This window comes from Oryctolagus cuniculus, chromosome 2 (genome assembly GCF_051225735.1).
Source record: "Oryctolagus cuniculus isolate XC-2025 breed Fujian yellow rabbit chromosome 2, ASM5122573v1, whole genome shotgun sequence".
Lineage (NCBI taxonomy): Eukaryota > Metazoa > Chordata > Mammalia > Lagomorpha > Leporidae > Oryctolagus > Oryctolagus cuniculus.
In genome coordinates, this window is record NC_142868.1 from 116,890,167 (window position 1) to 116,902,239 (window position 12,073).

A 12,073-nucleotide genomic window follows, 5' to 3' on the forward strand; every position below is an offset into this window, starting at 1 on the left:
TGAGGCACGCAGGATGAGACTGGGCAAGCTAACAGCGCACAGTGCCTGGGCATCACCCCCACAGTCTGCTTACTGCTGTCAGAAGCAGGTTCCCTCCGGAGTGCACGGTACCCACCCTGAGAGCGTCCATCACGTCAGGCTGCTCCAAGAGCTTGGGGAAGGTGGCCAGCATTGGGTGACTAATTAACTCTGAAATGCAAAAGAAGAACACAAGGCTTTATGCAAGCTTCATCCAACGTATTTTACTGCAATACACACGAAAATATTCACTCATTAAAATCATTAGGCTAGAGGACTTGCTGAATACGTTAACGCTATACACATCTAACCCCTGGGAGGGTTCAAACTGTCCCTACTTCTATCCCAGGGAATTCTGAAGTGACGCTCATACCAAACAGGTCAGGGGCAGTGCCTCTGCCTAAAGTAAGGTCAGAACATTTTTTGTGTGTGTGTGCTTGTGTGTAATGGTGTTTTCAACCTCTTTTTCCTCCTTATGATGGCAGTGTGCCAAAATGGATCTCGCATTAGGAAGAAGCCCTGCTGCAGGAAGGGTGGGTGGTAACCAGAGGCGCAGGAGGAGGCGGAAGCAGGTATTTCAGGTGTGGCTCCAGAGAAGTGGACCACAGCGGGAGGAGCTGGCAGTTCTGCCACATGCGTGTATGCCGTGCAGAGGAACTGAGGCTCCTGCGAGCCCTCTGCAGGAAGCACTCGGGGAGGATGTGGGCACGGTGGGGTCAGCTGCCTCCTGGGATACCCACACTCCATCCTGGAGCGCCCGTCCCAGTCTGGCTGTTCTGCTTCCTAGCCAGCTCCCGCTAATGCACGCCCTGGAAGGCAGCAGCCCATGGTAAGCACCTGGGCCCCTTCTGCCTCTGTGGACGACCCAGATGTTCTTGGTTCCTGGTTTTGGCCTGGCCCCAGCCCTGGCTGTTCTGGACATTTAGGGTGTGAATCAGCAGACGGAAGCTCTCTCTCTCCCTCTCCCTCTCTTTGTTCCTGTCGCTCTGCCTTTTGAGTAAGTACATAAATCAGGAAGGTTGTATCTTGTCCATTTGCACTGCTGAAGCAGAAGATCTGAGATTGGGCAATTCATAAATAGAGATGTATGCATCACACTTCTAGAGGCTGGGAACTGTAAGAGCAAGGCACCAACACCCGGTTTTCTGGCAGAAGGCAGAGGGCACGCAGACACACTCCTTCCGTCACGGGCATCTATTCCATTCACGAGCAAGCACCCCTCACGGCCTCGTCACCACTGCAGGCCCCACCTCCTAACACCACTGAACGCCATCACCCTGGAATTTTGCAGGGAAACGTTCACACCACAGCAAGTGCTTTTGGAATGGCAAGGGCAATGCTGCCACATCTAATTTTGTGTCCTCAGTAGAGAAAAATGCCTTCACTAGGTCTGATGAAGCCAACATCCTCTGCAAGCCTCAGCCTCTCTCGGCAGCCGCATCATCCGTGAGGCTCCCGGAGTCCCCGAGCGCAGAGCGAGCGCTGACTGAAAGGCTTCAGCGCCCTGGCTCCTGAGGCGTGAGTTCCACTTCTACCAGGGCTCCCCTCTCACCGCCGCTCCCACCCTGGCCTGCCTTCAGCTTCAACCCCCCAACCCCTGCACGCCTTCTTGCCCTGGGGTTTTGGACATGCTGGCTCCTCTACCCAGGAAGGGTCCTCCTCCCTCACTAGCTCCTCTCTCAGGCCTCACCTTAGACATCTTTGGCCTTCCTCACCCTGCACCTTAATTCCAGCCTTCCTAGTGTATGCTCCCATTGCATATTCTGACTCACAGCACTCATTTTAAAAGACTGAAAAGGTCTATTCATGTAATCTATGTCTGTGGTCTGTCTCTTCCCCAGGGCAGAGGTGACCAGGCCAGTCTCACCCATTGCTGGACCTAGCACAATGACTGGCACAGAGCAGGCACTCAGGAGGTATCTGCTGACCAACAATTGAATTCAAAGAATACCCAATAGAATTAAATGGTTTTCCTTTTTGGAGGCAATTCTTATAACACATGCATTTCTCTTTGTAAATTCAATCACATATGACAACTCATTGGTTTTTTGAATTATTTTTTAGCATTTTACTTGGAAAAATGTTCCAACTTATAAAAAGTTACAAGAATGAAAACAGTAGAGAGAATACCAGAAGACCTCTTACTTGGATTCATTGATTTTAACTAATCCAGTGACAAAGCCAGTTATTCTGGGTGATTTCCTTTCTTCCCAACCAGATGATATGCATACCAAACACATACAGAAAAACAGATTATTCAGAGACATTAAGGGAAAATAGGATTGTGTCTAAGTTTTAGGATCTCAACCTCGAGAACTGGAAAAGTGAAAATGTGAACATTTGAAAGAACTCAAGCCATAGCGAGCTTCCAAAGCTCAGTGTCCGCCTCCGAGTCTCACAAGTGATGGGCGCACTGACATAAATTCTGTCCCGACGTCATACTCGAGAGCAGAGGACACAGCCGCCATTTACACGTTTGCTTTCAGTCATCACACGGCAGCCCCCTTACCTGCACTTTGCAAGCTCATCCTGTCTTTCAGGAGGACATCTCCAAGAATTTGTCGATAAAATATCAACAAGTGGATGCAACACATACTTCCAATCAATGTTTCTGGCAGGAGACTATTAAAGAAGAAAAAAAAATGTGTTCTCAGAATTAAAAAAAAATCATCAGTTATGTGTTTTGGAAAGAAAGGGACTGGTCAGCCACAAGTTTGCACAAGGGCATGTGGCTGCCACACCTGATGTGGTGATTTCAGAGGAAATACCAGCTCAGACTGTGCTAAGTGCTGGGTGGGACGTGAGGGTGGGACAGACCTGGGCCGAGTCCTGACTTTGCTGCTTCCGAGCTATGCGGCTTCCGATGAGCTCATACTCTCCTTGGGCTTTGGTTTCCTCGTTTGTAGACTATGAATAGTAACAGGCTACTAAATGGGATAAAATGAAGTGAGTGTGGAGTGCTTAATGCAGTCCCTGATACATAGTGAGGGCTCAAAAATAGGAAAAAAATCTACCTTCAATATTGAAGCTAAGTTGTTTAACAACTAATCTAGAATAGATGATTATAACTTTATGATGTTATATTTGATCTTTATGGTAACCACAAAGAAAACATCAGTAGAATATACACAAAATGAAATGAAAGGGGAATAAAAACGTGTCCCTGTAAGAAATCAAACACAAAGCCAAGCAGTAAAGGAGGAAATGACGAACAAAAAGACGTATTAGACATACAGAAAACAAGCAATAAAATGGCCAAAGCAATTCTTTCTCTATCAGTAATTACTTTAAATGGATTAAACACCCCAATCAAAAGATACAAATTAGCAGAATGGTTAACTCTATGCTATTGACAAGAGACTTATTTTAAACTCAGGACATACATAACTCAAAGGTTACAAAAAAAGACCTTAATTCTTATAAATTAATCTGTTATCTTAATTTCCAGTGTAAGAATTTTAGGAGGAAGAAATCTAACAGAGGTAACATTCAAAACAGAATGAACATGACCCCTCTTATGATTCATGAACAATGGATTACATGAGTAATTAGTTTCATGGGATTTAGGTAAATCAACCACTCCCTAATCTCTGTACTTCTAAAAACATTAAAAAACACAAAACAGGTTCTCCCACTACTCTTATACTCATTGCAGCATTGGTACACAGGCAGGAATTATCCTTTTCCAACACTGCTGAGATTCTAACCTTGGATATGTAACTGACCGGGACTTCAGACCGGCTGCCCCAGGGGCGCCGTGCTGTGCCCAGGGCTGTGTTCTGCATCCTGTCCTCCAGGCTGCGGCCGCATGGGCAGTGCTTCAGCTGCGCGCCTGGGCTCAGGGCTCTGCTGAAGAGCTGCCAGACTTTGCAGCGGAAGGGGTGGAACCTTCCTTCCTTCCCTTTAGCCTTCTCTCCTCACAGACCTGTCTGCTGTGTCTGGCAGGCTGTGGTCCTCCCATGGTGCAGGCACCTCCCCGCAACATGAGGCAACACAGCTCGATTTTATTTGATTTTCTCTAGGGAAATCCTCTCCGGTTCCCAAACCCAAGACAACCACAGTTCCGGGCTACCAAAGACTGGCTGAGCCAAGAAGTAGAAACGCTCCTCGTTATGCCCTCCTATGCAGGCCAGCAGTGCAAAGTGAACGGCCTCAGGCCAGACACACTGTTACCTTATCTGCAGCAACAACGGAACTGAAGTAGAAGAGGGAAAAGGGGGACTGCAGCCAAAAGGCAAAGGCTAAGCCTTTCACAGCAGATCTGTACCTCCAGTCTACTACAGGCCAGTGTACGCACTGAGGCCTTGGCTGTACACAGCAGGGCTCTCCCTCCCCATGGGCGTAAAGAGGGCACTGGGCAAATCGCAGCAAGTGAACCCCTTTGGAGACCAGCTCCACAATGAGAAGGGCACATCTTGGCAGAGCCGAAGCATCTACCTGCTCCCTCTTTCTTCTCACACCCACAGGGTTGCCACGATCACAAGCAACGTCTCCACCCAAGACTTCTGAGCCCCGGGACAGGCCTTGGTGCTGTTTCTTTGGTAGAAGAGACGGGTCTGTACTGATGTGTCCTCATTTTCCCAGGTCTCCTAACACCCAAAGGACACGCACCTGCAAGTCTGTTCACTGGGTGAGAGAGATGTATGAAGCCAGCCAGCAGGGGACTGGCTGGCAACAGGCATGAATGTAGATGCCAACCCGGCTTCTTGCTTAGGGCCCTGCCTCCATTGTCGTGTGCCCCTTGGCATAATGGAAAGGCGCCCTGTCTTTTCACCGCTGAGCAGAGAAGCTGGGCGAAACAAAGGTGAGGGCAGGGACCAGAGGCACAGTGTACCTTTAAAGGAGGGAAGGAGGACTGCTGAGGTCATTATTTGCTTTTGTCCCATCCACAGAGGTGGCAGGTGGGCGAAGTGGGGAGGGGCGGCGGTGGAAAGAAGCAGGGAGTTTCTACCACCAGGCTGCACAGGCTCAGAGCGGCGATGTCCTAAACCTTGCATGCTGGTGCCCAGCCTGACGTCAGCCCCATGGCCCTGCAGCGCGTGCAGCGAGCTTCCGCGCTCCGGCCTGACCGCTGTGCCACGCAGCCACATGTGATCTTGGATGATAAAATGTATCTGCAAACTGGTATGTGGAGCCAAAGATACGCTTTTGAGAGCTGTGCTTGAAAGACAAACTTGGAGCTCTTGGAGCCTTAGGAGATGAGGACCGGAGCAAAGAAGAGGGAAAACGAAGCCAAACAGGACTCGGTTTTCCCTTTACAAAGACTCCTACTGTGCTTCCTTTGTCTAATCTTGAAAAAAGAACACTCCCAAGGCAAGGCTGGCCAAGAAGGGAACTTACAGGCTCTAGGAACAGCCAGGAGAGAAAAAATTCCAGCAGTGGGTAAAACCCAGGAACCTCTTACTAATGGTTATTCAAAGACTTAACTGTTGGTGCTGTAATTATAAAGCTGCATCTCAATGCTGGAGATGGGAGTAAGGTATATTCATGCTAGGATCATGATCTGCAGTAAGCAAAGCCACCGTGCAGAGGGAACAGCAAGTCTTCCTCTATTTCCTTCCTTCTTGCTAATCCGCATCCTGGGGGGACAGTGGTACTGTCTCAGTCTCTGTCCCACACAGTGCTCTTCCCTGCCCCAACTTGTCCCCCGTGTGCCCTGAGTGGGAGCTCCCTTCCTCCACACCTGCTGGAGGCCACATTCCTCCAGTCCTTCAAAGCCAATACTCAGTCTCTCCTGATCTCACCAGCTACACAGCACATCTTCACTGGAGCAGATTTTGTAACATAATACCATCTACCTGGCATTATATTTATAGATATATAAAATAATTATATAGTAAATAATTACAGTTAACACTATTGTATGTTACTGCATGTCATGCATTTTAAATACTGTGCAATTATTTTATATGCTTTCTTTCTCTTATACCTCATTACAGCATTATGGGGCTGATATTATGCACATTTTAAAGATGTATACCTCACGACCCTGAGAGATGACTGAACTATTTGTCTAAGAGGGAACTGAATGACATATTGGTAGATCTGGTATTGGACAAGTGTAAAAGCTCTCTGAAGAAAATACAAGTCAAAATCACCATGAGGAACCACTGCTCACTATTCACTTAGAAGAATGGCTAGAACAGGGGGCAGGCACCATGGCGCAGTGGGTTAAGCCACTGCCTGGAACACCTGCACCCCATATCAAAGTACCTGCTCTGAGTCCTGGCTACCCTGCTCTGATCCAGCTTCCTGCTAATGTGCTGCAGGGCAGCTGGTGATGGCTCAAGTACTTGGGTCCCTATCACCCACATAGGAGACTTGGATGTTATTCCTGGCTCCTGGATTTGGCCTGGCCTACCCTTGCCTGTTGTGGGCATTTGGGCAGTGAAGCAGCAATTGAAATCTTTCTCTCTTTCCTCTGTCTTTTCCTCTTTCACTCTGCCTTTCAAATAAATACCTAAAGGGGAAAAAAGGCTATACACTGCATGATTCCTTCATAGGATATTCTGGAAAAGCCAAAACTTTTGGGGAATACAACAGATGAGTGGTTGCCTGAGGTTGGGGGAGGGGAGTTGCTCTAAAGGGACATGAGATACCTTTATAGTGAAAGGAAATAGTCTCTACCTTGATCTTGGTGATATTTATCACAATTGTATACACTTGTCAAAATTCAAAGAACTATAAAGTAAAAAGGATATATTTTATTACGTGCAAATTATATTTCAATAGCCTGAACATTAGAGAAAAGGTTCCCTGAGACATAGCATCATGTATTGGTAAGCCCCGTCCAGTCAAAAGTGTCTAGATTATTTCCAACCAAATCTATCATTTGGGCGAACTGGTAAAGAGTAAGTGGATATGAGTTTTCTTTCTGTTCCATTTCCTTAATGATCTTTGGCAGGAGAATTAATGAGGACAACAATGACCAAGTAGGTGGAGGAGCTGACAGCAGAGAGAGTCTACAAATGCTGAGTGAGTCCCAGTCCACCGGACCGGGAGAGCACGTGCCTACCTTAGTATGTTTCTCGACCTTGTGTTCAAGGATCGCAGTTTTACCAGGAGCTGAGGCTGCCTTCTCATTATCATCATCTGATGGAAGACACCACCATGTGCTTAAAAACAATTAAAAATTAAATGATGGGAACAGTGAGGATACTAAAACACACATTTTATGAAAGTATATCAACCAGTAGTGCTGAACTGTACAGTCACCCACATATCCTAAGTGAGCTGACAGAGACAAAGTGTGATGCTGCTGTCTGTGGCTTCCCCTAAGGGCACCTGACGGCCACTGTCTCAGATGCTTTACGGTATTATTATTATTTATTATCGGAGTTACAAAGCACGTCTGGCTCCAGGTAGAATAATGGCATGCCAGGCCCCAAGTTCCTTCCTGTTCCAAGAAGGTGGAACTGTATCCAGCTCTCTGCTGTGGCCTGGGAAAGCAGTGGAAGATGGCCCATGTGCTTGGGCCCCTGCACCCGTGTGGGAGACCCGGAAGAAGCTCCTGGCTCCTGGCTTCGGATTGGCACAGCTCCGGATGTTGCAGCCATCAGGGGAGTGAGCCAGTGGATGGAAGACTTCTCTTTCTCTCTGCCTCTGCCTCTTGTAGCTCTACCTTTCAAATAAATAAATCTTAAAAAAAAAAAAAAAAAAGTTGGAACTGGAATTGTGGGAAGAGCAGTGGATGGATGTCCTGAATCACCAAATAAGGACAGGACGGGCTGAGGAGCACAAGGGGAGTTCCAAATCCGTGAGGCTTTAGAGCTCCATGAGGCGAGGATTGTGTCTGTCGGATTCTCTATGAGGGCGCTTCAAAAGGTTTGTTTACGGCCTGGTGGGTACGATGCCCCATGGGATACTCAGATCCTATAACTGGAGGGTCTGAGTTTGCGTTCTGCTCCACTCCTGATTCCAGCTTCCTGCCAAAGCAAACCCTGGGAGGCAGCGGACGACTGCTCAAACACCTGGGTCCCTGCCAACCATGTGGGAGGCCTGGATTGCGTCCTGGCTCCTGGCTTTAGTCTGGCCTAGCCTTGGCTGTTGCCGGTACTTGATGAGTGAATCAGGGGATAGGAAGTCTGTCTGTCTGTACCCACCCCTCAACTCAAATAAATAAATAAATAAACTTTAAAAATTTTATGGGAAAATGTAATAAAAGTATATTTTGGTGCAAAGAAATTGAAAGCCACGCATAGTTTCTTACAATGAACACTTTCCATGAACTTCCCGAAGACCCTTATATTATCCCGTTAGCTAGCACAGTACCTAGTCAAAGAACATATTAAAAGATGCTCAATATTTTTGGAGGACAAACTGGCATATATATCACGAATTCAGAAATCTATACCCTCAACTTGGCAATAGGCAATCTCTGAATTAGCCTATTCTATTCACTGTTCTATAGCTATCCCAGGTATCAGCCCAGTGTTCAACAGAACAAAACCAATGCAGGGTCCTCACTTTTCATGGTTTCCTACATTACAGACCCACATGTGCTACCCAGAAAATAAGCTCTTCCATAAAAAATGATTAAGATTTTCATATCAAATGGCATGTTTAAGACAATGTAAATTCAGGTGAAAAATGTTATGCTTATCAGAATATAGCTACCTTCCCTGATGCACCTGCTGTTTAATCTTTAAGGAAAGGAAGGTTACACATAAGGGCCGTACCTCTTCTGGACACTGAAGGGTCCACTTCCACACCTTTCTCATAAGGAGTGCCACCATTCAAGAAGAGTTCGTAAGTTCTATAAAATATAAAATAAAATAATTCTATAAAATAACATACTCTGACAGAGGCTCTTAGACACTGGAGTTAGTGGTGAGCTATTTTTTAGCACAAACCTATTCACAGGCATTTTCTTGATTTCTCATTGGTAAAATAGAGTCACTGTTGCTGATCTTTCTGTGAGGCGCCATCTGAACAGTTTCCTCCCTGTGAGCGGCAGACAACACGCCTTCCCACGTGAAAGGGGATTGACCCACGTCACGACAGCGCTCGGGCTTTCGTGGCTCATGTTAAATGACTGCTTTTAACATATTTTTCAAATGTGCTGATTCATCATTTGAAATGATGCCTTTATGAGTTCATATTATTTTTAAAATATAAAATAACATGTACCTATTGTAAAAAGCTTGAACAGCATAGAAATGACAAGGAAAAGTCCTCTGCATCCCTTCCCCACTAGTTTGGCAAACCTCCTGTCCTTTCCTACGCTCATACAAACGAATACATAAACAGTGAAAGGCTACCCAAGTGTAGAAAGCAGAAGAGAAGCCCACTGCACCCCTGCCTGGTTCTGCTCCGCAGGGAACCCTTGGGAACAGTCTACCCGACCCCCGCACAGGAGCTCCCGAATAGCTTTCAACGACCACAAGTGGAGTCACAGCATTCACGATATTCTGCAACTCACTTTTTAATATAATAAAACACTGGAAATGTTTCTGTATTAAACCTCAGAGCTCTACCACATTTTAAAGAATAGCTGCCGCTTCACTTTTGGAAAGATGGAGTAGACGTACTTTTCTCTATTTCTTCCATTAAGCACAAAAGCCAAAACCAGATACAATCCCGAGTTCCCACACCCCGCTGGGTGCCTCTCCCCTCTCACCACACCCCGCTGGGTGCCTCTCCCCTCTCACCGCTGTGGTGAGGCCAGAGGGCTGGTGTTGTCAGGACTTTCACCTCTGCCCAGTGCTGAGGAGGCCACCTGGGGAGCGTTATCTGAATGCCTTATCTAGATTAATCCTCACAATGAGACTTTCCAGTAGGAACTGTTAGAATCCCCTAGGTTATAGGTGGGGAATTTCTGTAACCTGCCTACAGTTCCCCCGGGCAGAGCTGGGATCAAAACCCTGAATTTTGTAATTCCAATCTTGAGATCAACATCCCACCTGCTGCCCATTCTAGCCCTCCTGTGAATGTCTTGTTTATATCCTAGACTTAGAGCTTTCCGCCCATTAAAAAATATGGACTGTATTTTCCTTACTAATTTGAGAGCTCTTTTAATATTAGGGATAGCAATCTCCTGGCTGTTTTGTATATATTTCAAATATTTGCTTCCAGTCTGCCTTTTGGTCTTGAAACTTGAGTCTGTTTACAGCGGCTGCCACTCTGATTTCAATGTCCGGCCTACAGAAGGGAGGCGGAAAGCTGCAGAGGACCTGGGCCCTGGACTTGGCCTTCCTACTCTTTGAAGAGAATTAGGCTGTTTCCAGCCTGGCAACATGTGCTAGTACCACAGGAAATATTGAAAGGAGTCTTCTCAGCTGCCGGCCAGTGCAAATATCTTTTAAAATACCTTCTGTATGTGTCATTTTCCCTAAGACGACACTGGGATGCTGTTTTCGTATATTACCCTAAATAACACCAAAACCCACATTAAAAGCCCACTTCCCCAAAGTTATTGAAATGCTAAGAGAACAAGCCTGAGTTACCTGGGCTCTACAGAATGAGATGCTATCAACTACCCACTTGTGAGGAATGCACAGCAGACTTACTTTGCTGGAATAGGAACTCCATTGGCATCAAAAAGTTTAAGAAACACCCAGCCGCAACTCAATTCTCCTCTTTCACCAGTTGACTAGGAAATAAAACAAGTATATGAAACTTAGTGTCGCACCCAGGCACATTGACAAGCATGTACCAGTCTCCTAAAAGTCCAAGCTGGTATTCGCCTTTAGAACTCAAAAGTTCTTCAGAAGAAAACAACATCAATCACACTAAGTCACATTGTACTTGAAGGTCGGATGTTAAAGGGACATATACATTGTCAGAACTGCTCTTAACAGTTCCTCGAACCTGAGGACGTGGGCCACTGCTGTGACTGTTAAGTGGTATACACATTTTGTGGAATGTTCTGAAGTCATACTGATACTGCTTTGCTTCACTAAGAGATGGACGTAGGAATTCAACACTCAAGGACCTTTGTGCTTGGACTTTTATTATCATTGCCAACCACCAGAGATCAACAGGGCACACAAGGAGTACCCCATCCATGCACAGATTCCATGAGGGCATTTCAGAAAGTCTGAAGGGGCCGGTGCTGTGGCGCAGCGGGTTAATGCCCTGGCCTGAAGTGCTGGCATCCTATATGGGCGCTGGTTCAAGACCCAGCTGCTCCACTTCCAATCCAGCTCCCTGTAATGGCCTGGGAAAGCAGTAGAAGATGGCCCAAGTGATTGGGCCCCTGAACCCGTGTGGGAGACCTGGAAGAAGCTCCTGGCATCTGGCTTTGGATCAGCACAGCTCTGGCCATTGCGGCCAATTGGGGAATGAACCATCGGATGGAAGACCTCTCTCTCTGCCTCTCCTCTCTGTGTAACTCTTTCAAATAAATAAATAAATCTTTAAAAAAAAAAGTTTGAAGCAAATGGAATGAAAAGACAAGTCTATTTAAACAAAATTTTTTTAAAAATCTGTGCATATGAATGGTCTTCAAAATGTTCACAAAAATATGCATTATAAAAATCTACGCATGGGAGTTCCCCCAGCACTGTGGTGCAGTGGGTTCAGCTGCCGCCTGCAATGCTGGCAACCACATGAGCTGTAGTTCAAGTCCTGGCTGCTCCGCTTCAGATCCAGCTCCCTGCTAATGATTCTGGGAAAGCAGAGGAAATTGCTCATGTACTTGGGTCCTTGCCACCCATGTGGGAGTCCTACATAAAGCTCCTGGCTCCTGCCTTCAGCTTGGCCCAGTCCTGTGTGTAGCCATCTGGAGAGTGAACCAGTGGATGGAAGATTCTGTCTCTCCTTTTCTCTTTCTGTAACTCTGCCTTCCATAAATCAATCTTAAAAAATAAAGAGCTTGGGCCAACGCTGTGGTGTAGTGGGTAAAGCTGCCGCCTGTAGTGTCGGCATCCCATACGGGTGCTGGTTTGAGTCCTAGCTGCTCCACTTCCGATCCAGCTCTCTGCTGTGGCCTGGGAAAGCGGTAGAGGATAGTCCAAGTCCTTGGGCCCCTGCACCCAGGTGGGAGACCAGGAGGAAGCTCCTGGCACCTGGCTTTGGATCGGCGCAGCTCCGGCACTGCAGCCAATTGGGGAGT

At 46.8% G+C, this 12,073-nt stretch overlaps 1 protein-coding gene across 4 annotated transcripts in view; it reads right to left on the minus strand.

The window, feature by feature from the left end:
- Positions 1-12,073, minus strand: part of NPHP1 (nephrocystin 1) — a 58,473-nt gene that overhangs the window by 5,690 nt on the left and 40,710 nt on the right. For 2 of the 4 annotated variants that reach the window (XM_051836307.2, XM_008253984.4), the window contains exons 14-18: positions 10,527-10,609; positions 8,697-8,773; positions 7,034-7,133; positions 2,528-2,640; positions 116-189 (exon numbers count right to left, since the gene is read on the minus strand). In XM_051836307.2, coding sequence (XP_051692267.1) covers positions 116-189; positions 2,528-2,640; positions 7,034-7,133; positions 8,697-8,773; positions 10,527-10,609 — 447 coding nt within the window. Of the gene's footprint in view, positions 1-73; positions 190-2,527; positions 2,641-7,033; positions 7,134-8,696; positions 8,774-10,526; positions 10,610-12,073 lie in introns of all 4 variants that reach the window. The other 2 variants (XM_089326092.1, XM_089326091.1) reach the window with 1 other exon arrangement.